Source organism: Alligator mississippiensis, chromosome 3, assembly GCF_030867095.1.
Source record: "Alligator mississippiensis isolate rAllMis1 chromosome 3, rAllMis1, whole genome shotgun sequence".
Classification (NCBI taxonomy): domain Eukaryota; kingdom Metazoa; phylum Chordata; order Crocodylia; family Alligatoridae; genus Alligator; species Alligator mississippiensis.
The window spans coordinates 214681094-214708091 of NC_081826.1; the positions used below are offsets into that span (position 1 = coordinate 214681094).

The window sequence follows — 26998 nt, forward strand, 5'->3', positions numbered from 1 at the left end:
ACACGGGTATAGCTATGTTTAGATCAAAAACAAATTTTGAGAACTTAATTTTGAAGTAACATGTAGATCTGGGAACTTCTGATTATGGTGAGAGAACAGAGCCTCTTGCACATGGATTACACTAACCTATTTTTATTGTGACTTATTTTTATTCCAGCAGTATTTCTGGCAGGGGTGGGGGGCTAGACCCAACGATCTCATGCCCTAAACTTCTGTGAATCTATGAGTCCCTCCCCATGGCGGTCCAACCTCTTCTTGAACACCTCCAATCCACAATTTCCCTAGGCAGTCTATTCTGCTGCCTCACTGTTCTCACTTTTATAACAGTATTCTTAGAATGTTTGGGGTTATGGAGGTCCTTGGATTAAGTGAATCTCAATATTTCTTGGCATCTGATCTAACCTATATGTAATTCTAAAGGAAAATCCAAAATAAAATTTGAAACAGGACATTTTCTTTGATGCACTCTCTTGGTTAGACCATCTTTCCCTGCCCTTTAGATCAGACGCTTTGCTAAAAAGATCTACTCATATTTAACACCAAACTTTTGTCACACAAGAAATGGATTTTTTTTTCTTACTTTCCTTTTATTGAAAACCAAAAACAAATACCAGTGACCTTTGATATTTTAACATTTCAGCATGTGGGTAGTGGCAAATCATGGTAAATGGCTGAAAAATTTTACTGGTGACTTTAAGTGCTGCCAGTTAAATCAGGATTGCAACAGAAGTTCATAGAAAGCCAAAGTTCTGCAACAACATTACTCAAAAACCAGAGCACTGAACTCACCCGAGTTTTATTCCTCCAGGGTGAAAGTTTCTCTCTCTTCCAATTAGGACAATTAAATTTATGTTTATTCTGATGCAATATGTTCTCCATCTACTGCATCATCATCACAGTTCAACAGCAGTTGAAGTTATTTAGACTAATAATGGGAAATAAGAGTTATTTGAGGATATAAACCAATACTTGTGACATGACTTTTTAAAAGCTATGATATAATGTATTACTTATACAGTGCAATAGAATAAAGCAATGTCCAACTGGAAAGCTGTGCAAACTAAAAGGAGATTTTTCTTTCAAAAAGGCTCACTATACATTCATCCTAATGGCAAAAATTAATATATTATACAATGAATTTCACAGTGTAATACAGAAAAAGTGTAGCAGGGGACATTACAGCTGGAACATATCACAAAACAGCTGGCTTTTCAGGAAGTTTTTGAAGGAGTAGAGTGAGGGAGATTTGTGTACGTGTTGTAGATGCTGCTCGAGGCACATAAGCAACTGGGAAGAAGGTGAAATTTGAGGGCAAGCAAAGGAGACAAAAGGGGCAGTTGTAATGATGCTGTGCCAAATCAAGATAGCTGAAAGGGTCATGGTGGAGATGAGGGAAGATAAGTACACAAGAATACAATGTTTCCATGACCTCTGCCTTTTTCATTATGATCTTTCCCTTGAAGTTTCTTAAAAGTTGCCACAATATACAACCATTCTACTCTTTCTTAGTAAAGATCACAGCTGTGTTATGACAGGAATTGTTTTAGTGAAGTTGACTAGATAACATTCACATCCTGGACTTTAATCTTGAAGGCCAATATTTTGTAGTTCTACAATTATATTCAATTGTCAAGTTTTACTTCTGGGCCATGATCTCGTTATCTGTTATTTGAAACAACGTTAGGGTCTAATTGCTTCTTATGTGACAAATCATCCACATAACAGCAAACTTGGCTGTTTTACCAGTTCAGCACAGTGACACAATATAAAACCTACACTGAGGGATGCATTCAAACTTTATTCTTGAAAGATATTAAGCTACTCTTCTCAAGCTACATACATCACAGTTTTAGCTCTAGTCATCTTCACAAGATGAAAAAAAAGCAGTCTGAAAAATAAATATTATGCTTCATTCAAGGAACAGGCATGAAGGACAGCTTAGGCATTTATGGAAATTAGCTCACATTGGTTACTATTATCAGTATTCTCCTGTGGCAAGTGTTGTATGCAAAAACGACCCAACTTGGGGAAAAATACTGGAATATCTTTCCCTAGTGTAAGAGAGGTGAAACAAGATATTTGTTGCACCATCTTTAACATATTCAGTGCAATTACTTTGATAAATTAATTTCAACAGATTTCTTATTTCTTTATTAATTTCTAAATATACCAGCATTTCAGGAACAAAGCACAGCATGTATGCAGTTACTTGGAAGAAATAACTAGGCCCCATCCCACATCCCAGGATCTGTGTATTTAGTGTTCCTAATTCCTGACTGTAATCACTGCAGAAATACTTTCATTGTTCAAATATTGTAACAGGTGGGTAGGAGGAAAAGTTTCAAGGGTTTTGAATAGGATATACACTATCCTTTACTTCAAGCCACATGGGCTCTGCTACTGTCCCTCCATGCTCTAGAAATCGTATTTCACTGGGGGAAAGGTACCAAGAATGCAAGATTTCCTGATGATCCAGGTCTGTCCGGGCCTCACTGATAGGGAGCTAGAGAGGGTATGGGATTCTGGTACTGGAGATAATTCACAGGGGCTCCATCTACACGAGACATTGATGGAGCCCAGTACTACTGTGCACTAGAACTGTGTGGCAACAACCATGATACAATGCTACTGCACAGTAGTGTCATGAAAAAGGCATTTTGTCAGCACTACTGCACAGTAACTTGGGTTATTGCACAGTCATTTTGTACTTGTCTATACAATAATTTAGTACTATTTTACACAAGTATTAAATGACTACACAGTTGTGTAAATGCAGCCAGAGCTATGAACACACGTGTCCTGAGTTTCACAGGATCTGAGGACCACATTCCTGCTTTCTTTTCTGGTGGTAAGCGCAAACATTGCTCCCTGACAGAAGAATGTGAGAGCAACTGGCAGGGGAATTTTGCATGAGGAACATTACAAGTTTTCTTCTCTCTACTCCAAAACCCTTCTCTCCGGATTTCTGATTTTCTTTATCCATTTTTATTAAGTCATGGTAAGAAGTAACATTGGTCCAAATCATTTAAAGAGGTCTTACATTCATTTTATGATGTATCGCTTGCTTATATTTTATTAATTCTCAGTTCAGGATTATCAGTTTTGAAAGGGATTTCAGTGAAACTGTATAAGGATTGTCCTTTCCCTCAAAACTATCATTAAGTTCCATTTTTAACTGTCAAATACACTGGCCTATGAAGGAACTCTAGAGACAAAAATAAATAATAATCTGTCATCTGGAAAGGAAATATCTGAAAAGGTCATTGCTTTTCATATAGCCTTTCATCATTACACAGCTCCTTCTAAAAGGGATACCACATAAACTTAGCATTCAGTTACACTGAGTTCCTAAAATTTAAAATGATAACTCAAACAGGCAAAAGGATGACAAATAAGGTATTTAAAGTTACAAGTGTAAACTTTCACATATAAGACCCCAGAACCAGAGGAAAAAAATGGATATTCAGAAATAAATATTAGGAATGAACACATAGATCAACAGAATCCCATCAGCATCAGGGTAACAATTTTGATTTAATATTTTAGCAACTGGCATTCCTAAAAATAATATGGGAAGCTAAAAGACCTGAGTGAGAGTTTACCTAAACATCCTGGGGACTCTAAGCCACCTCACTTTACATGTCTACATTATGACAATATACCAATCTGATTTATTTACCAACAGTATACACACTATGGAATTGAAAGTGTGCAAAGACACGTAAGTGCATGTGCATATCTTTGAGAATCTGGTCCATGACGTATAGTTTCCTGAGACTTTTCAACTGCCAGAAAAAAAGGAGGGAGCTGAGAGAAAGTAGAAGCTAACAGGAGGTCTGCACCACATTTTATCTCCATCCCAACCCAGATAAGAATATAGGAACATAAGACCCTGAAGGAGCCTCCTGGACTACTGATGTCCATTTGCAGATGACCATTTACTCAAGTAGCCTCCCAAATCCTCACACACACAACTACACAGCATGATACCAGAAACACCAAGAACAAAAGGCAGCCAACGAAAAAGAAAATCATCTAAAGTCATTGCCAATCTGACCTAGGGAAACATTCTTTTCCGGCTCCATATTTGGCGATCAGCATGACCCAGAGCAGAAGAGCAAGACTAGCTAGGAACCCTGGGTTAAGCAAGTACCAACAGGAACATGAGCACATATCACTCAAAAAAGCCCTATCTACCATGATGACCAATGTTCCCATCCTTCAAAGAGAGATGACTCCCCACCCCTTTCAGTACTGAAGCCAGCAGCATTCATGTGAGGGGGGAAAAAAATCCGTCTTGGCTCTTACTGGCAAACTTGAAGCACTGAATTACCAGATACTTAACATGCCACAAGGCAGCGCTATATCCCATAGTCTGGACTGCAAGTAAATTCAAATATCATACACACTGTTGGTTGAGACAGAATTCCCTGTCCTTTCATATCAGACATCCCATAAACTTGTCAAGTTTCTTGTTAATGTGATTCAAGTTTGTTGCTGAGACAACTTCGTTCAGAACACCCATCCCAAAACTACATCCCCTGACAGAAATCTTTAAGTTTTAAACCTAAATTTGCCACCTGTTAATCTGTAGTTATTTAATCCAGTGCCAGTGTTGTTTTTTAGCCTAAAGAAATCATCTCTGCCCTAATACGCACACCACAAAAGTACTTGTAAAGTATAATCGCCTCTCCTCTTAAATTGTATTTAGTTAAGCCAAGTTCCTTTAATCTTCTTTTATACGAAAATGTTTTCATTCTCTTATCTATCCCAATGACTACTTTTTGTTCCATTCCAGTTTAAGTCCATGATTTTTTAACAGTGGCCTGACTTGTACACAATATTCTAAATGGACTCTAACCAATGCCTTGTGCCCCCTTGTCTCTACTGAATATATCTGGCCTAAAGCTGGGTTCTAACTAGCAGTGGAAAATCTCCAACACTCAAAATGATTCCTGGAGAGGGAGAACTACAGATGCTCAGTATGCAACAAGTCTCTCTAATGCTCCTTATGCCTATCCAAGACTGGGGTGATCCCAGCCTGGGGAAGCCATGGGTTGCTCCATTCCCCGGGTTCCCAGGGGCAGGAACTCCCATGTGAGAAGCAAGCAGGAAACTACATTGCTCCCAGAGCTTGGCTCCAAGAAGCCAAATAGAGGGAGTAATGGGGAAAATCCCCTGTGTGCCCCTCACACCAGGAATTCAGAGAGCCTCCCCAAGCTGCCCACACTGTCCAGCTGGGCAGCATGGGTGATAATTAAAAGCCAGTGAGTCTGGAAACCATACTTGGGGAAGCTTTCCTTAAACCAGATCCCAGCCCTGCTGGCTTTTAAATCACCACCCTAACCTTTTAGTAAAACATACAGCTTAACTGTCTCCCTTTTAGCCAACTCCCATCCTCTCCAGCGTTCCAATTTCTCATTAGACATGGCATCAAAAGCTTTGTTTAAATTAGGTAAATTAAGTTTACTGTGTTGCTCTTATCCAATAAGTATTTTGTCATACAGGGATATCACATTAATCTTCCATGAATAAACAAGCCCATATTGGGTTTTGTTCTATCTTCCATTGTCTTTCACACCTTTGACTATTCCTTTCTTCAGTATTTGTTCTATTTAAGTCAAATTAACAGACCTGTAATTGCCTGGATCATTTTCTCCCCTTCTTACAAGCAGGCACTACATTTGTAGCTCTCTAGTCCTATTTATGTCAAGGAAATTGACCTGTCCAATAATTACATTACTATTTAAATGTTCACTATTACTTAAATTTCCAATGTCCTTATAAAGAGCTGTACCTATTTTCAAGTCTGAACATGGGGATTTATAATAGCCACTAAACACAATCTTTTAAAGGCCTTTTGATTATGTCTTCTTAATGCAATTTTAATTCAAACACATTCTTTTTTTCTTTATGCCTCAAAAGGTGCTGTGCTGCCCAACCTTCTCCTTAAGGCAGAAAAGATCCCACTGAAGAGCACCTGAGGTTCTAACTCTTTAAGCATCATTCCCAGACTATAATATTTGTTCATTATCTTTGTCAGCAGGTATCTAGACATTTAATTTGTTTTTACACATCAAATGATTAATGGACTCTTCCCTGTTTCTGCCACAATATTCTTCAACCTCAAGTCTGTGTCCTTTATCTTTCATCCTGGTATAGAGCGCACACGTTTTTTGGTTTGTTCCATTTGACTGGTCTGGCAGTTTTACTTAAGAGTGAATCCCAAGGACTCCTGTCTTATTTTTCCTGTGGTTTACATCTCTCTGATCTTTTTTCTTTTGTTCCTTCTTCTAATCTGCTACTTTTGTTTTTGATCTGCCTTGATGCTTCCTCTAGCTGTCTGGGGCTGAAATCACCTATGCACGCCCATCTCTCTTCCCTTCTTTCAGGACTAACTTCCCTTTTCTTCTCCTTCCCCAGTCCATGAATGAAAGAATGAAATACAACCCACTGCTTCTACACTTCATCATACTCACTTCTATCTTGCTTAGACTCTTTGATTAATCCAATAGTTGCTATCCTCTATCTTTTGTTTTAACAAACAAAATTTTGTGGGGAGAAAAAAATCAGGAAAGAAAAAGAAAAAGGAAAAAAAAATAAAGGGGAAGGAAGGAAGGACAGACGGACAGACAAGCATACACAGCTACCAAACCAATCTTTCCCTCAAACTCCCCTGTTAGCTGCCCTATCAGCTGAAGACTGACATAGACCTGCAGCAAAAAAAAGCTTTTAAACTTCTGCTCAAAAAAGTTCCTTGTACAGACTCAAACTCTCAGTGCCTCCCATAAAAATTAGATTATCAGTATTACCAAACAGACACATACAAGCATGCCAATTCACTATTCACAAGTTAACTTATCCTTTCTCAAAACACTACCTCTCAAACCATCAGCTACTTCTCACTAGTTGTTGGCTCTTTAGAACATGCTACAAAAAGGTATCACATCTTATGGCAGTCTCAGTTATTAAAAACAAATCAGCTGTTTTTAGAAACTAATTCTGCAATGCATGTAAATTTTCATACTTGAGAATATTTCAGAAAATAGGTAGAGCCTTCAAATTTTAGCCTCTATTCCCACTGAAAATATACTGAATAAAGCAAGGTGCTTAAAAAGATAATTAAAAAACACATTAGTACCAGTTAAAAAGACTCCAAGGAATGTCTTTTCAACAAAGCAACTTTGGTTATGTTTGTTTTGGGAAGGGTGACCATACATCCTGGATGCAGGGCAGGGAGGCAGAGCAGCAAGAGTAATGAAATAGGAAGCCCTTACAGGCAGCAAAATTGCCCTGAAATAGATTAGCTTGATTAGCTGAATGACCATTAAAAAGGGGAGATGATTATTAACACCTGTGAAGTAAAGAACAATGGGTCATTAACAGGGCATTGGCTTCCTTAGCTGCCTGAATAGTAATACCCTGCAGTCACCTGGCCTCTGCTTGCAGCAGCACAGTTGACTTGAGAGGGCGGGGGGAATTTCCTGAATTTCACATTGTATCATATGGCCTATACCATATGGTCACACTAGTTTTGGGAAGTATTAAGATACAAGTCATTCTTCATTGTAACTGGATGCAGAACAAAATTCTAGCTGAGAACATGAAGAACTGAGAAACTGGAGAAGTGAAGGATTGTTCTTTTGCTCTTTCTTTGCTCTCATGGCTTTATCATCTAATTCTCCTTGCATCTCAGTTTTAATTTTAACATAGTTTCTTTCTTAAAGTGCACTTTGTACCATACTCTCACTTTTATCTCTGCCACCCTTTTCCAAGCCACCCATTAATATCTGTTTCCTTTTCCAAGCCACCCATTAATATCAGACTTCTTTACGTATAAGAAAACTATTTCTCTATTGAAATTGCTCCTCAAGATGCTTCTTCAGTTAAGTCCATGTAAGAAAGAAGGACATGTACATTTTGTTAAAAATTATCTTGAGAGTAAAGCATTTCTGGTAAACCAATGCACTGTATATATGTATGTCTACATAGTGTAAAGCAGTGCTGTACAAAGATTCCTGAGGTAGTCCTGAGTTTAGAAGCAATATAGCCACAATAGGACAATATTTTTGTCTGAGATAATTAGCTAGAATGAGAAATCTGTAGTGACACTACTTGGATATCCAGTTTAGCTTGTTCAGAGTTAACTCAGGGACTTCTGCTTACAAGTTAGTGATTCTTGCTCTCACTCTCCCAATAAAACAAGAGCAAATCTCCCTTCTAAAGTCAAAACCAAGCCTTACCTGCATTTCTTGACAAAAGGAAGCAGCTGGTCCGAAAAGAATTTGACATTGTTCATCTGCAGTGTATGTAATTCCTGGCAGTTTGGAAGGAATAATCACAGAATTGAGGCTTTGAGGATTTGTCTGTAGCAAACAGTTACTGGCCTTTGACCTGGCAAGATACAGAGATTTATAATATGCTAAATAATACTATAAAGGTTTACTATACTTTACAATACTATAAAGATAAATGTTTAAAGTAGGGCTGTCCAACTGGTGGCCAAGTCCCATATGGTCCACAGGAGTTAAATTGTATCCCCCAGGCTCCTGCTTGACTGTCACTCCCCATGCTGCTCCAGCCATAACAACAGCCAGAGGCTCCAGGCTTCCTGCACCTCTGGCTGCTGCTTTCTGCCCCTGCCAGGAGGCAGAGCACTTACAGCAGTGTGGGTCACTAAGAGTGAGGCTAGGGTGCTCAGTTCAGCAAGGGGTGAAGAGATCAGGGGACAATCACAAGTGGATGGTGTATCAGTGGTGTGTCTGCACAGACATACAGTGGAGGAGGCATGGGTGCAATGGGGGTGGGAGGTCACAGGCCCACAGTGCAGTGGTGGAGGGAAGGTACAGGCATGCAGTGCATCAGTAGGAAGGGGTGTCTACAGGGTGTGTGGCTCACGGGGGGCTATGGCTTGCCCCCCACTTGTGTGGCCTGTGGAGCCTGCAGCCCCCAGCTGCTTGGAGATTGGACAGCTCTGATTTGAAGCATTATTGTGTTGTCATTTAGAGAAATAGCTCCCTATAGACTAATGAGACAAAGTAGTTACCAGGAAAAAAAAAAACAATTAATCTTTTCAAGCAGTTATAAGAGCTACAGGAAAACCTTAGAAAATGTTTCAGTCTGATTACTACATAATCTAATTGTCTAATACTGGATGGTTCTAATACATACTTTTGGAGCTTATTTCCCCCCACTCCCTCCAGACATTAAGCATATCAATCTTTTTTTTTTGTATCTGATTACTTTTGAGCTAGCACTGAAGTTGTACACAATAATTTAAAGAAAAAGGATATAAAAGAAGAGGTGAAAATATCTCATCCTACAATACCCCCAAACCATGCAGGTCAGGGTTCTACACTGGCACATCTACAATGGTCTTTTTTCCTGTTTCTTCACTTTACCAGTACCATACATGGATTAGGTTTGTCTGTGTGTATGTGAACACACAGAGTAAAGCCCTCCCACTTTTTGGCCCAACAGTCTCTAGTGGTTAGAGAACTTGCCCGCAGAACAAGAGACCCAGGTCCTAGGACCCCTGAAGGGGTTTGAAACTGCATTTCCCACTTTCCAGCAAAGTGCTCTAACAATCAAATGACTGCCCAGACTATTTTCTATCCCTTAAAATAAAAAGGATTACATTACATTATGTTATGTTCTTTAGTAAGTTACCTGAGAAATCTTTCTAGATCTTCCCTGCTGCACCGGGACCATGAAACATCACCAAGATTCTGGCCTTTAATCCATTCTCCTGACATGATATGGAGGCCATCTGCACAGGATGGATGGTCATTATCATGATTTATTCCCATGCTGAATTTTGCAGGTATTGAAAACAAAACACAATAAAACAAAACAATTTAGAGAATCAGTGTAGCAGAAAGCTTTTCAAAAGTTTTATGAACAAGTCCGTTTAAAAAAAAAATCTTTACAGATAACTACGAGAACAATAAATACTTGATAATATATATTTGAATAATATATACACTTCATCTTGATTTTAAAAATACATTTTGTAGACATCTTTCTCACAGTTGTAGGGACTCTGGCTTTAAAACTAGTACTAAGATATTTACTTCTATGCAAATAATATTTGCAATGTGAAAGAGAAGACATATTTTTAATGACTGCTGTTGGTAGCAAGGAGAGCGTTAGTAATTTACAAAAGTAGACAGTGAATCTGTTCACTTGTTTTAATCCTACAGTTACTTAAGCTTGCTTATTGTTGTCTGCATGCATACAGTAATAGTCAAAGATCCCATTTTTAAAAAATCCTATATTTTTAAAGAATATTTTGATCAGGGGCATTAGGTTAATGTCACTTATAATTTTAGAAATTAAGTTCAGAGAATTGGCTTTTCACTACATTTTATTTTAAATAAGAGCAATGGAATAGCTTAAGAAACCTGCATAATGAAGACACAGCATCTTCAACACAGTGAATGTTGCCACGGGGCTCTACAATTCACCAGCCAGAAAATTCTGCTAGTTCTGACTACCACTTTGGATTTACATGTTAAAGATTCTGTGACTTCGAAAACTTACCTTATTGTAGACAATACTCGGGGGGGGAGAAGGCAAGTCAAAAAGTTCCTTTTTTAAAGAGTTCAATAGTAGCTACGCAGTAGGGGTTTGCGAAGCGGGTCCTATTCGATTCAGATTCAGCCCGAACCAGGGACAGTGATTCGATTCGCTGATTCAGATCACTGTCCCTAATTCAATTTGGCCAAATCCGAATCTAAAGATTCAATGCTGATTCGGATAATCAGTGATTCAGCCATAGACACAGCTTTAAATATTTTTCTACATATCTCAAGGTACCAGTGCAGCTTATGAACGCTGCAATGCTGGGGCAGATGGAGCATCCTACAGGAGTGTGGGGGGGCCCCCCGTGTGCTTGGTGGTGAACCCAGAAGTGGGCCAGAAGTACCAGGTAGTGGACCAGAAGTGGACAGGGTCCCCCCTGTACCTCTCTGGGCTTGGCGATCAGTGTGGGGGGGACTCCGGGTGCCCCTACAGACCAAGGAGGCATCAGTCACTGAGCTGGGGGGCGCAGGGGGGCCCCACAGCATGCTCCCCAGCAGACCCAGAAGTGGACTGGAAGTACTTCCGGTTCACTCATGGGTTTGCCATAAAGCACGTGGGGGGGGGCCCCTGCACTCCGGTGGGATGCTCCATCCGCCCCAGCATCACAGCATTCATGAGCCGCCTGCTACCTAGAGGTATGTAGAAAAAACATTTAAAGCTGTGTCTATATCTGAATCACCGAATCTTTCTGAATCTCTCTCAATTGATTCGGAGGGTTCTGATTCAATTCAGAGAGATTAAAGGGTCTCCTGATTCTATTTGGATTCAGAGATTCAGCCTCTGAATTGGGGCTGAATCTCCGCCAAATTGAATCAGGGACTGAAGCTTTGCACAGCCCTATTATGCAGATACACATCTTGCTGGCATGTGAGAAATAAATAAAATACTCTCAGCTGCTTTTGAAGACTTATAAGTGATTCTGAGTATATCTTCCAGAGCACTATATCTGGAATAGTTGATAGCATTCTGCAGATTCTTCAGGACTTAACCAAACCATGTAATCCTATAGCAGGGGTTGGCAGCCTTTTACTATTATGGGTTGCTTTTTGCAACCCAGCCCTTGCTGCAGGTCACAGCTCTTGAAACTGCACCCTGCCCCCAGAGATCAGTACCATATGAACTACATCCTTGTAACCTGTAGGCATTTGTCGTCAAAAGTCAAAGTATAAAGAAAAGAACATTTTATGTGATAAAGTGAATAAGATCTCTAAGCAAAGGATTAGCAGATTTGAAGAAATAGTAGTTATTTTCCTTTTAGGCTACTTCAACCGTAGTAGTGTTAAACAGGCTCCATAAACCTCATATACCTTTAGGAAGTCGTAATTCTCTCTACACATACTTCACTAGTTCAGTTCAGTATCATTACGATAAAGCATGACTATATTGACTATTTGGAAAAAGAATTTGCTTAGTGGCATTACAATTTGTCTGTTCTGGATAGCTACTTCTAAAAATATTGTACATGATGATGTACTGAATTCATTCGTCAACATTTACTCTTAACAAACATAAACTACAGCTGACTGGCTTAATGGAACACTTTTTAGTTCACACTATTGTAACAGATTATAGGACAAAACCAGAAAGGAAAAAAGAATTAGCAGGATTCTAATAAAATATTAGGCTTTTGTATGAAAAATGACATCATCCACCATCATAATAGGTAAGTTAAAAAAAAGAAGAGGGAGGATACAAAGCCTCTAGAGCAAAACTAACCACTATGAATTCAGGAAGAAGCTTCCTATCAGCACATTATTTCATAACTGTTCACTACAGGGCTTTTGCAAAATTCTCTCTAAGGCAGGGGCATCAAAGATATGGCCTACAGTCTGTTTCACTATATGCATTCCTATCTTTCTGGGAAGTGAAGGAATAAGAAAAAAAATAAAGACAAGAAATCCACTATGGTGTAAGTTAAAAGCTTATGTGGCTACAGGAAAATCTATCTAAATTGCGTCACTGTAAAACAGGGTTAATTCCACAGCTCTTTCCAAACTACTCTTTCCCTCCTAAGTCTGAGCTAATCACACCTAGAATTACTAACATTTTAAAATAAAATACTCTTCTTATGGGACTGTGTAGTATCGCTGTCTGGCTCTTTATGAGGAGACAGATAGCCCTCTTGTGGAAGCCTACTTGGGGGTACTTAGCTTATCAAGAGTATTCCTCTAGCACAGGGGCAGGCAATTATTTCAGGCGGAACTGGCCAGTTTGGGCAGGCTGTCGAGGGCCCCATGGGTAGCCCTGCCCCTTGACAGGAGCCCCGCCCCCTGGTCACCATCTTGGGACCAATGTCTCAGGACCAGTGCCGGTGGGGGCCAGCATGGGGTGCAGGCTGGCAGGAGTCTGTGGAGCTGGGTTGGGCTGTACCAGCAGGGAGAGTGGGGAGCTGGCCCAGTGTGGCAAGTGGGGTGGCTGCAGCTGCTGCTGCCGCAGAGCAGCCCCGACAAGTGAAACCAGAGCCAGTGTGGGGCCCAGGCTGGCAGCGGGGGCAGGTTGCAAGCTGATGCAGAGCACGGGGGGGGGGGAAAAGCGGCCCCTCACCTGCCTCATGCCCGGTGCCAAATGCTGCAGTTGCTCGCAGCCTGCATGGGGCTGCCTGTGCCTGCTCAAGAAAGCCCTGCAAGCAGAGGCAGCAGGGAGTGTGGGCCATGGGGCAGGTGAGGGACCGCTTTTCCCCCCTTGCTCCACACCAGCTCCTTCCCTGCCCTCCTCCGCCCTTACCTGAGGTTCTGGTATGGGGCAGCCATGTGGTCCTAGGGGGAAGGCCCGGCAGGCCCTGCTATTGCGGGAGCCCACCGGGCTTCCTCTGGGTCCTACTGCTCCTGGTTCCTGTTATTTTTGACAGAAACCAAGGACAGAGAAATATTAATTTTCAAAATTTTTTAGGAACCCATGGACCATATAGAATGGCCTTGTGGGCCGGTTCCAGCCCACAGGCCATGTTTTGCCCATCCAGCTCACGGGCCGTGTTTTGCCCACCCCTGCTCTAGCAGTTAAAAGCCCAAGATCATCTACAACCTTCTATTTGACCCATGGGAGTGAATGTCCTTGAGTGTGAGGAATCACTGACAATGATGACGAAAAGCCCAGAGAGGAAAGCAGAAAGTGGTTAGCTGGGAGAAAGAGCCGTCTTTGGCTAGGAAGCTGACTGAAGCCCTGATAAGCTCACTATGTAGGAAGGTGCCAAAGCTTAGGGCTCCTCCTGTGGCCTGGATAAGAGCTAAAGGTTTTGATTTGCATGTTTGTTTTTGGTGCAAGAATTACTGTTTATCTTAAGAGGACTATTTTTGTATTAAGATAACTGGCTGAGGGGCTCCCCAGGCAGGAGGCATACCAAGCCACTTGTAGGTTGGTTTAATAAATTCTTTAAAAAATCTCCCATCTGGTCCATTGCTATACAAACTATCTCCAGAAGCCCTTCAATTTAGGAATCCTATTGCTCCAGACTCTTTCAGAATTGCCTCAACCCTGGTTCACCTCTCAGCCCTAAACTGCCCACTCTTGTGAACTCTTCTAGTCCTTGTTTAGTCTCTTTTCTATCCTCAGTAGAGACTCATGGGCTATGTCCAGATGAGCATGGCTGTGCAGTATGTGACACCACAGTCACACCTGCATCACATACTGCACATTCAGCTGTTCTCCATGCTTCAAGGTAGCAGTGGAGGGGTGGGATTTTGATCCCAGAAGATCCCGGGGTGAAAAAAACCTATGTAAAAAAAATGTGGAGCGGTGCATGTGGGGGCACCGTTTGCCACCCAAACCTGGAGCCTGGCCAGCTGGAGCTGTACTCTGGCTGCTGGCCAGGCTCCAAGTGGCAGGATTGCCACTGCTGCAGCCCCAGGAGGCCCCCAGCGCCCCACATAAGGCTGCTAGGGCCAGCACAGTGTTGGTCCCAGCCTCCTCTACCCCACCCAAGGTATCCTGCCATGCATCAGAGGGTGCATGGCACAGGCATTCCTCAGGGATAAGTAGCAGCAGCACAAGGTGTGCCACTGCTTCTTGTCCCCGGGGAAACAAACATCCATGATTATGCGGTAGCAGCCATGAGAAGCATGTAATCCTCCCAAGTCGCTCCTTGCTTCAGTAACATACATTGCCAGAAGGCCTTGCTATCCCCTTGTATCTTGGAAACAACAATACAGAATACCCTTTTCTGGACAAAAAAAAAAAAAAAAACAAGGCAGAAAAGCACCTAGAGAGCATCTCTGAGTATTGGCATGCCAACCTAAAATTTTAACGAAAGCAGAATTTCCTATAGATCAGATCTATGAAGGACAGCTCAAATATCACATCTGTACTCAGCTAGTAGGGACAGCAAAGCAAATTTACTTAAAGCTGCTAGACATCCCATAAAGAATTATATTGTGTACCTATGTATAAATTTATCATTTTTCAGTAGAAAGATATCAAGGCAGTCAAAATATCATGGTGTTAGGCAGATCCTGTCTAGATAAATATATGCCGTTTTGGGAATTAACTAATCAACAAAACAAACGTGTATCTTATCAGTCAAATATAGAGCACTAAAATTATTGTGAACAAACCCCTAAATATCACCAAGACATCAACTGTAGGTTTTCAAGGGTTAATCAAAAATATCAAGACTACATGCAAATTAGATCCTTCTAATGGATCATTCTCCATCAGAAATAACTACTCGTACTAGTGCTTAGAGACAACAAATCAAAGGACATTTCCTCAATAATTATTTTATAACTTTTGATAATAGTAAACTATTTTATTATACATCATTAGCACATATTAATCATTATCAATATATTAATAATTATTGGTACAATGCATAGTAAATATATTCATCAATTATTTTGAAACGGCTTGGAAATTTCAGAATTACAGCAAATCATACACAAGTACTTGCTGAAAGATTTCATTCAAAAATATTTACTTAATTGTGAAAGTCTTTTAAATGTCATCCTCTGTTAACTTAATTAATTTTATGCCTTAACAAGCTATATGCTTGCTTTAAGCCATAGATCCATAGTATATTCCTTGTAATGAAAGCCAAATGTGTCACATCAAATTACTATTTGAAGCTGAATTTTTTTTGTCTATAAAGTCAAACTGTTTTGCATTGTCTCTGAGATTTACTTTTCTTTTGTGACTATATTGAAGTACCATCACTTAGATGTACTGGGTTACCCAGAGACTTAAGAAGAGTTCTCAACACTAAAAATAATCATTTAAATAAAACGACAACATAAAGGGAATCAATGAAATCTGATCCTTGAGGGACCAGATAAGATGAAAGTTCTTAAATGAATTGTAAGCAGATGAAAGCAAAAAAAAAGATGACACAAAGATACTGATTCACCATTACTTTTCAGCATGGGCAACAAGAAAGAGATTGCTCAGAGGGGCCCCAAAGAACTCATAAAAGATCTTACTTTCAACAAGGAAAAGGTACAGAAAAGAAGCATCTGCTGGCAGTAGACTATTGCCTCAGGAAACTTTTATTTTAAAAAATACAGGCCCATGCTGTTTTAAACTGCCTAGGCAAAAAAGCTCCTGAAAATGATGATAATGATAATTACTACCTTTGATCTAACTGGCTGTTTAAATATTCAGGGGCATTACATTACAGGAAACTTCCTTTTAATTAGGTAGGGAGGTCTAAACTTAAAAATAGTAAAGTAAGAGCTGTTTGAATATTGCTTTTTCTTCTCTAACAGTTTTGTAAGAATTTTGACTTCTTTCCTCTGGAACATGAGCTAGCTCCTGGTAGCTGGGGCCAGACTGAAGGTCCTTTCTTATATGCCTGGGAAACTGCTCAGCAGGATCTCTCTCTTCTTGAGAAGAGGAATTTTGTGTTAGGTACCTCTGCATTTCCTACTCTTCCTGCCCCACATGCTGGCTTTTCCCTTTTCTCCTTGTACAGGTTACAGATCCCCTTTCTCTTGTCACCCCTAGCAGAGCAGCAACTAGCTAGTGACAGACAGCTGCTACTCCTCTAGGGTTGACTCGAAGACCTTCCTGACTGGAGGAGAGAAAGCCAGACATCAAGTAGTCTTATATAGAAATCCTTCTGCACTCTCTTATCTTGGAGCCTTATCAAGACCAACGGTCATTTCGTTGTACAAGAGGTTTCTTTTTTCATGTTTGCGAATCTTTTATTGGACTGCATAATTTTATATAGTTGGTCCAAAAAAAGACATATGTATTGAAAAAACCCACAAAAAACAAATACATCCTTGCCCCTTGTGTTTCTTGGATCATCAGGGATACAACACTCTAACCCTACAACATCTCATTGTGGTCTTTCCCATTTCAGAATTGCTGAGTGAGAAAGGAACCCAGAGGATTACGTATGAAAAAAATAAAAGCAATGGCATTCAGCACAGTGGCCATTGTTTTCAAACAGATCAGATGTGAACTGTCAACTTTATTCATTCTGTCTCATTCTAGACTATTCTAGACAGAATGCTAGGATGTCAGCTAAATAGTTCAGTTAATGCCAGAGAGTGTGCATGTTTTTAAATCATGTAACCCTACCCCATTCTTACTAAGCAGTGAATCACTGAAAGACAAAAGGAAAGGTTATATTTTCAAGTGTTAAACTGAAACTAATTGCAAGTTTTCTGATACCATTAGCATTTCTGAGCCATTTCATCAACCACAACTTTAGTCTTCTTTTGTTTGTAACTGAAAACAAAGCAAACCCTTCTGTTCATTCTGGTTCTGTGGCACAACTATGGGTGAGCAGGCCAGGCAACAGGCCCAAGTGACGATTTAGAGGGGGCACAGAAATTGCTTCTGTTGTTTATGATTTTCAGTTATTCCATTATTCCAAAACAATGACAATATTTGTTTCTACCATTGTGTAGCTTTTAGGCACATACAACTATTGATGAACTACATAGACGCAGCTTTCACACATTTGGGATTTTCAAAGTGGAAAAAAGCTCAAGACAAATTTGAATGATACAAAGATTCTGTGTCATCATGAAGACTACAAAAAACCATGAAGAGTGCTGGTGACACTTATGTTTTCATTACACTCAGATGAAAACAGGAAGACCCTAACAAAAATGCCAAAGGTATATGGTATATCTTGCTGGATGAGACATTATACTGTAATACCATTACATTGAGCAAACTGAAAATATGTTGCAAAGTGGACAGACTGAGTGTAATGTTATTCGTACACAGAATCTGCTCAGAACAACTTAAGTGGCTGAATGAGCCAGACAAATTCAGAGTCAGCTATTCAAAACAAGGTAAATGTGGGCTCTTTCTGAGGACTTTTCTGGAAAATGGTTTATAATTATGATAGATAAAACAATGAACTTCAAAAAAGAACAAGTGATTGTATGCCTATGAGATGCAAATGATGACAGATGGATTGCAGATAAACTGAAGAGCAGAGCCTGCCTACATTCAATGGTTGAGTAGACGCAACATGCTACGGACTCAGCTAACATTTCCATACTCATTGATGGGCAGATTCCAGCCACCTGGGGAACATCAACACTATCTCCAGTGCTCTTTGGGACTGATGTTCCTGAGGATGCCCTGCCTACCCACTCCTACTTACACATACCCAACTCAGAAATGAAGCCATGAAACTGCTCTGGAACACCACCCTACAGCTGCTCTTGAAGTCTTAGTCTCTGTCATGCTTGTGAATAGCTGCAGGAGATGCCACCAGAGATACTTCAGCACAGCCTTTTGAAACACATGAGCAGCAGTTGGTGGGCAGCGTATGCGTGTAATGGAAATAGTTTAAATATACCCCTAATGTCCTGATTCTTCACCTTGGTGAAGACAGACATTACACATAAACTGGTTTAAGTGATCAGAAACTGGTTTTAACCTGTAACAGAACAGATGTTTAGTGCACATAAACCAGTTTGAAAATGGCTGAAACCAGTTTGAGATAAACTTGGTTGAATGTAGTATCAGACTTAACTGATTTAGCTCAAACTGGTTTATACAATGCCTGTCCCAGTCTCCTTGCTGGTTTAAGATAAATCAGAGTCCCCCAGCATCCTGGCATGCTCTCTGGGCTGGGCGGGGCTCTCTGCTCCACAGAAGGGCTGGCCCCTCCCCTCTGCTGCCTCTCTGGAGCTTGGCAGTCCCTGCTTCTGCTCACCACTTCCCCTCCCCACTCTGTGCTAAGCAGGTATTCCCCCATCCATCAGACACCTCAGCATTAGCTAGAGACCACATGCTGGCTATTGTCAGTGCTGTGGGAGACAACAGAAGCAGACAGGCCTTTTAGAGCTAATTAACAGGTAGCTTAATGTCCTTCCTTGAAAACGCTATTTAAGAGCTCTTTGCTCCCCCCAACCCCCCACTACTCCCTGCTAAGCAGGAATTCCCCCCTCCCATCTGCCTTGCTGAGGAGGTGTCTGTGTATTACCTAACAGACCACATGCTGGTTCTGTGCTGAATCAACAGGTAGAATCCACAGTCTTAATGGGGGATAAACACGGAGATAAGGGTGATATACACTGTTATCAGCTCCCCTTTCCACCAAGCTTGCTTCCCTGTCAGTTTGCTGCAGATAGCATACAGAAGCAGGGAGGGATAGTGAAAAGCTCCCTATCATCAACAGAGGCATGCACTGCACACCCCACATTTGCCTTAGTGCTGGCTGGGGGCTGGCAACACTCCCACCCCTTGAGCAGCAAGTGGGGAAAAGCCTGGAACTGCAGGTAGGATCGGGGTTTACACCCATCCCTAATCAGAGCCCTGCTGGAGCCTGGCCATGCCCCCCTCAGCTCAGCTCAGCAAGGGCAGGGAGGGCTGCTCTAACAAAGTCTGGCTTCCAGCCTGAGCCACTGCAGGCATGTGCCTGAATTTCTTCAGTCCAGCAGGATTGTCTGTATGGTTGGAAACTGGTTCAGTCTAGCCAGGTTAGACTAACCTGCAAAAGTTGATTCAATTCAGGCTCAGGCTCTTTGAATGTCTGTCCTTAGCCTTAAGGACTGAACTGGATTCAACTTGAGACCTAAGATTCAGCAGGTGCATGACTGACTGTGCAATCATAATCAAACATTAAACTGGTTTAGTAAATGTTCACAAGCCAAGTTTGATGAAGAATCATCAAATGAACCTGAGCAGCTACAGCATGAAAACACATAAACCAGGATGTTACCAGAATCTTTATGGAACTGGCTACTTCTGTGCTTGTGCACAGGGACACGTGATACAACTGGTCTGACTTTGATGGAGTGCATTAGACCCAGGAACCAGCATTTGGCTTCAGGACATTAGGGGTTGGGTCAGGTGAAGTGAGTAGGGGGGTGCAATCTCACTAATCGGTGACAGCAGACAGTGGAGAAACAAGGCCAAACAGCCAGCTCCCAAAAGTAAAGGAGACTTGAGATTTCACTAGCGGGCCTTGTGTATATGGAGGAGAGACTTAAGGAATTCAAGACCACAGTCTCCTGTTGGTATTTCTCATGGGAAGGAAAATGCAATCACTCAAAACAAAAGCTGAATTCCATAGATAGGGTAAGGAGTCTACAGAAAGTTATGGGTTATATATGATGGGAGACCTATAATTCCTATACTGGAACAACATAAATGCCTGGTGCATTAGGCTAATGAAGTTGCTCATATATGGATTTAAGAATCTATTCCTGGAGTTGAGTATGATGATCAGTTGAGACATATGAACCTTGCTACCCAAATTCAGCTGAGTTTTATGAATACATTTACTGCCAACCACTTGACTTTAAAATGTCCAGTATTCAATCAAGATTTGAGAAACATTATTTAAAATCTTGAAATTCTCAGAACAACTCATAATGGCACAAAATGTAAATTCAAAAAAATGCTTCAAATTTATTATTCTGTTTTAACCCATTGCAAGCCTGCTGTCAGCATACGGGAAAACTGCTGAAGTCAATTCAGAAGCATCTCCTTTTATTCAGTCAGCTGCCTGCCAGCTATTGTCTGAAAGGGGAATGTCGATAACAATGATTTTGACTGTACCAGCAACCAATGCTGTAAGTGAGCTCAGATTCAGTGCTCTATGTTGTATTAAAACAAGGTTTCAGTCCACAATGGGGTGATCACAGTTCAACTATTGTATATGATTTTATATGTACACAAATAAAAACTAATGACTGACAGCTAACAGCTGCAGAACAATCCATTTCAAGATACCCAGGGTGAAGATCATTGTCTGGGTCTTTTTCTTTGTTACTCAAGTTTTAAAAAGTAATGCTTTAATAAGTAGCTTTGTAGCATGACTACATTTGTCTATTTTTAATAAAGTGAGATAAGGAAGCTTCTGTTCCATACCCAGAATACTATTTCCTTTATTATTGCAGTTTCTTGATTTTGCAGGGGAGGGAGGTGGGCTAAAACTCTTGAAGTCTCCATTTGTCCACATACATGGCAGATTATCCACCAAAGATCTCCACAAGGGTGACTGCGCTGCCTCTGCCCTGCAAGTCCCTGGCCAGAATCAAAAACATTCACATACTGTTATTCTGCAGGGAAGACCACTTTCCTTTCCATTTCTTAGAGAACTTTTAAAACACTGTTTTAGATACTTTCACAAAAAATCTTTGATTGAAAACCTCTTCAATCCATCTTCCTTCTGATTGACAAGTGAAGAGAATCCCCCTGTACAGATACCAGAGTTAAGCCCAATTTGCGTAACAAATTACAGCATAATTTATTGAGTGAAGATTCTTATAAGTATATAATATTGTATACAATATTGTATGGGTATCAATTAAAGATATATAATTAAAATATATAAAAGATTCAGATGTACCCAAAATCTGGGTAAGTGAGATTACAGGGAGAACAACTGAAACAAACACTGAAAAATGTCACAAAGTTCTGTTTTTTTGTTCCCCTATAAAACACAGAAAGAACTGCCTGGTATACAAGGAGTTGGATGAGGGAAAAATCCCATCCAACTGTACAGTAAAAGGAATGAGATTCCAAAAGACTTCATGATCACTTTCTCTTAAGTTTCATGCTTCAATAAAAAAATGTATGCAATAAGAAATGTCCGTAATTCTTCTTGATATTATTCACTACAGAATTCATGGCTTCCATTTATGGCAAGGCAAAGAAACATAATACATATCAAGTCAAATATTGTTTCTTTATGTTATGACTTATTTTCTGTACTCATTCTGAGCTATAATTCTTTTAAAGTCCATCTTTGTCCTTGGTCACCTGTAAACATAATCTGTAAAATGTATATGATAAACTGAGTGAGGATATCAATTAACAGATGGTCTCTTTACCAGTCAGTGGGCATGTCTACATGAGACATTTAATGCACAGTAGCCTAATAACACACTGTAGTAGCATGCCAGGCAAAAACCATGCTAATACACTACTGCACAGTAGTGTTAGGCTACTGCACAGTAAGCACCATTAAAAACCCATGTGCTGGCACTACTGCGCAGTAACTCTGGTTACTGTGCAATTAGTTAGTACTTCATTAAGCAAGTACTACATTAAATACACAGTAAATACTGCACATTAATGAATGTGTAGACATGCCCTGTCTTACATATAAACATTAGGGTAATTTTTTCTAAGGTCAGAGAAATATATGCTGTTGAATACAGTACATTAATACAGCAAATAGACCCATCGTTTTACATGTATGGTGCATTCACAACTGTATTGTATAAATATCAATGGCATTAATTTTTGAGAAAAAATACTGAGATTTAGTTCCTTGTTCCTATTTTTATTTCTTTACTTTCCTGACAGATGGGGAAAAGCTTTCTTTACACTATTTTGACATTAAAAGTGAGTTCAAAGCATTGGAAGTGGAGAATCATGATTTTTTGCTAAATATGCTTTCATGTGTAGAAAGGCTGCTTATAGACATTAACACCCCCCCCCCCCCCCGAAAAACAGCGCTTTGCTTTAAACTTGGTGTGCTCTTCTGCTGAGCCTAGTACATGTCCAGAAGAGGCAGTGCGTTAGTTGGACCTGGCTCGCCCAACGTCTGTATAGATCAGATGCTATAGTGGGGGGGGGTTTTGGCATGTTATCTAATAGCTGTTTGAATTAGCTTTAGATAAAAGTGCCCAATCTCTACAGACACTGCAAAGCTGGGTTGAACTAATGCACTGCTTCTTCCCATAAAGTGCATTTTTTTAACGTCTGTAATCAGCCTTAAATATTAATTTGTAGTTCTATACTCATACGCTTGTGAAATATTCAGTGAAATATAATCAATGACATCAAATGTCTGACTAGCAAAATGAAAAGAGAGCCCTAGAAGAGATATCATTAACATAACTGTTAATACCAACCTTTGATTTAAGCTACAAGAGATGTGAGCGAGAACCTGAAGGTTTTCATTGGCATTTTGTAAAGAAGCATAAAAAAGCATTGCAAAGTTGACTAATTTCCCTCTTTTTAATACATAATGACCTCTTATCTCAGGTGCTGATCTCTCCTGCATGTTTCCATGCATGATCAGAACATCAATGGAAGTTCTTTCCACTGAAGGCAAGAATGTTCAGGATCGTGACAGGGCGGATGGTACTTTAAGAGGGCAAGCAGCCTGAAAGGCAGCTTGCAGGCATCATCAAAGTTGACTGGAGACTCACCTGACAGGAAGAAGACTGGGCTTGAGCTATATAAGCCCCACACCTGAGCTGGTCAGGAAGTCCAGCCATAAAGAGATGAGCTCCTGGCTGCAGAGCAGCAGGGCTCCTGAAAGACAAGAACTTTGGTAAACAACTCTGCAAGCCTAGGAACAGAGGATAGTTCCTTGTGGCAGAGAGAAAGGTTTGTTTATGCAGGCATGTGGCCTTTATTTTATGGTAAACCCAGAGAGGGTTTGGGTGTCTGCCAGAGGGCATAAGTGTTTTTATTAAGTTGCATGGGTGGTTTAGCCTTGAGCCCTGCTGAAGGCAGGCTCAAGGCTTACTCAGAGAACCGATAGCCTAGGAAGGGCTGAAGGTGGAACCTTAGAGTCCATGAGCGCAGAACAGGGGCTGTAGCCAGAGACTGCCAAAGCTGGGGACCCTGATGATCCCAACTGGTCCGCGAGTGGGGTCAGGTCCCAGGAGGGGCCAAAGGTCCAGGAAAGACCACAGCCAGAGACTGATTATAGGGGGGCAAGTCAGGCCAGAGAGCCTGGAGGTCTCAACTGACCTGACAGTGGGGGCCAAGGAGGAGCTAAGGTCAGGGAGGGACCACAGCCAGGGACTGCCAGAGCAGATGAGCCTGAAGATCTCTACTGGCATATGAACAGGGCCAGGGCCCAAGAGCACTCTAGGGCTTTTATAACTTGGAAGTTAAGATTGTAATACTCATTATGTCTCAATTCCACTTAATTACAAGTATTTAACCAGGATAGGCATCAAAGATCCAAAGCCATACTATGGTTTTTACAACATCAGTCTAGCTTTGCAGTGTGCCTGGCAGAAAAAGTTGCTGCTTGCACCCTTTCCTTAATATCAACTACAAAAGTGCATAAAAAGTGAACAGCAACTGGTAGCGCAGCAACTTATCCCTCCCTCCCCCCCAGCTTTCTCCAACATGCCAAACATGCAACAAAAAACAAGGCTTGTCACCATCTAGCAAGAGATGCATTGATATAAGAATGTATATACCAGACTTACATAGTTGTAGTCGAATCATCATGAATATGGAATTACGTAATGTTCAGCTTGGGGACATATGTCAAAGACACACTATTCTCTAACCTTCCATCATACAATACTCGTGTGTAAGACAGAAATGCACTTTTTTTCACAAAACGAAATCCTTTTCAGAAATTTGGTCTATTTGTATACAGTGTTGTTCTGAGGCTTTACAGTTCTGTTTCTATACAATTTATTGTGTTCATATTGGATAGATTGTCCCTCTTACCCACAAGCCCTCTTTCCTTCTTTTGGAAACATTCGACTTTACACAAATGAAAAGAAGGCAACCACACCTGCATAGGGGAGGAAGAAAGGGGAGTTTGGGATAAGGGTCTAAACATTGCAATAATCTGAAAAACTATATTTTACCAAAATGCCAGTATTATATTTTTAACAAAAAATACCCCTTTCTGCATGGAAATTAATCAAATTCTGCTTTGAGAATGGGATACAAAATTCCTTCATTCATCCTGGTTCACAGAATATATATGTTACATAGGCCGTACCTACACGAGAGCTGACTGTGCAGTTGTTACCGTGCAGTAATTTAGTACTTGTTTATAGAAGAACTTGTTTATACAAATCCTAAATGACTGCACAGTAACCAGAGTTACTACGCAGCCATGCCAAGGAACAGTCACAGACTACTGCGCAATCAGCATCTTGTGTAGGTGCAGCCATACTACCTGAAAGTAGGAAGCATCCTAAAGAAAACATTCTCTAACTGAAACTTTAGCAGTACTTCAACTTGCACTATGCAACTAAACTACATTTTAAAAATCTCAGTTTAAATGTATTTTGATAAAGAGCCTTGGTCAAATAAACTCTCCCTAACACTATGCATGGTTGTCAAGTCAACCAAAAAAATATTTTTATCATATAAAACTTCTCACAACTTGTTTAAAAACCACTGCCAGAAAACTTCTGTGATATCATGCAGAAAGCTGGAGCACACTATGGTGGATTTTGAAGATGACCCTTGTTAATGTTTAACGTGTACTAGGAACTAAGAAAAAAAAATCACCTAAATTTCTCTGTATTTGCAACAAACTTGAGTTAACAATCCAAAACAATGAGGGTAGAAGATAAATACTGTGTTTTCAAAGAAGAATACAGTACCCATACTCCTCTTTTGGACTACTGTAAACATGAAATAATCCATGCATACAACTGAAGGTGGGAAATAGATGATAGTCTCTCTCTCCTTCACCCTGAAAGAGAATAGTTTATAATCCTGTGGTCACAAACTGCATTCCTACATCAACAGACACATTGAAAAAGAATTACAGAATACTTTTAGGCTTTTATTATAGAAATACTTTAATAAATTAAGCCTTGTGAAGAAATGACAATCACTTTATTACATTTAAGTAGGTTAAACGAGGCTATGCATGCATCTCCTGGGGAAAATCTACCCTGTAAATTTGCTATTTTATATTTACCTTTGAAATAGGCGCTTAAAATGATTTACTACATCATTTGCAGCAAATCAGCTTGGTGACACTATACAATTATACTGGAATGCTTTTGTGTGTTATTCATTAATTACTTGCCACCATAAGAGCATATCGTGCTGTACAAAGAAAAGATGAAGACCTGGTTTTATTCTCGCATCGGTGTTAGTCAGAAGCTCTTTTGCACACTCCATATAAATGAATGCTGTATTAACAGCAGACTGGGATAATTAACATCAGAGGTTGGTCTAGAAGCATTTAGAATATAAGAACCAATCCCGCAATCTCAATGTATGTCTGTTTGCTTACAAAACATAACAAAATCAGACCTGATGTTGAGATGAGACAGAAAGATTTGCAACATGATACTTTCAAACTTTTCAAGAATTTGAAGTCTGTACCTAGAATAAATTGCAAATGGTCTAACACAGGGCTGCTCAATTCCGAGCCTGCAGGCCAGATCTGGCCCCTGGCACCAGGTTATTCCGCCGCCAGGCTCCCTACAGCTCTCAAGATTTGGCAAAGGGGGAGCAGTGTCACCACTTGCCTGCTACCAAATTTCCAGACCCTTGAGGAGCCCCACAGACTGGATAGCATGGTCCTATGGCACATCTGGACTAACCCTAGCAGGTGGAACTGAGTGGGCGCAACACAGGGCTCTGGGGCTCAATCCCAGTGTGTGGGGACATCGTAGGGCCCAAACTGGGTGTACAGATCCAAGCAGAAGCAGCACAGGGACCAATCTGGCTCACAGACTGGACCCACACGTCTCATCTGACCCGTGGGGCTAGAAGATTGTACCACTGTTCTAAAATGTTTAATTACACACAACATTCATGATTATTATAAATAATAGAGTACTTGAAATAAAAACCATAGAGCAATACAATAGCTAATCACATTTATATATAAATACAAATGATGGTTCCTGTTAACTTATCAGTTATGTAGTGCGAGTTGTAAATTCATGGCCAAATAGAAAAAACAACATAACTTCAAAAAAGCTACTTGCTTTCTATGTGTGTGTGGGTGTGCCTGTAACAGGGTCATCTCCAGAGGTGGCCATGAAGCCTCTGGAGTTCCTTCAGCCCTCGGCCTACTCTGTTGCCTTTGGGTAGTCACCCTGTCTGTCTCCTGCCATGCCTTGATGCATCTAAATTTATATAAGGGATGCTGTCCCAGGGCTTCCCAATCTAGATCATTCACATGAATACCAGGTGTCTATGGTCTTTGCTTTATGGGCTAATTCTGTGACTCCATTCTGCCCCTATACCATGCCCAAGTCTTGCAGGTGTCATCACTCTCTGATCTTCCCAGACCCTCAGATCCCACTTTCAGCCCTCTTGT

At 40.6% G+C, this 26998-nt stretch overlaps 1 protein-coding gene across 3 annotated transcripts in view; it reads right to left on the minus strand.

The window, feature by feature from the left end:
• The window catches only part of ADAMTS19 (ADAM metallopeptidase with thrombospondin type 1 motif 19), a 277546-nt gene that overhangs the window by 101576 nt on the left and 148972 nt on the right, over nt 1-26998 (minus strand). For all 3 annotated transcript variants that reach the window (XR_002087243.2, XM_019478175.2, XM_019478176.2), the window contains 2 exons: nt 9670-9810; nt 8244-8394 (listed from right to left, as the gene is read on the minus strand). Coding sequence is in view for 2 of the 3 variants with exons in the window: in XM_019478175.2 (XP_019333720.1) it covers nt 8244-8394; nt 9670-9810 (292 nt within the window). In the remaining variant the exon portion in view is untranslated. The remainder of the gene's footprint in view (nt 1-8243; nt 8395-9669; nt 9811-26998) is intronic.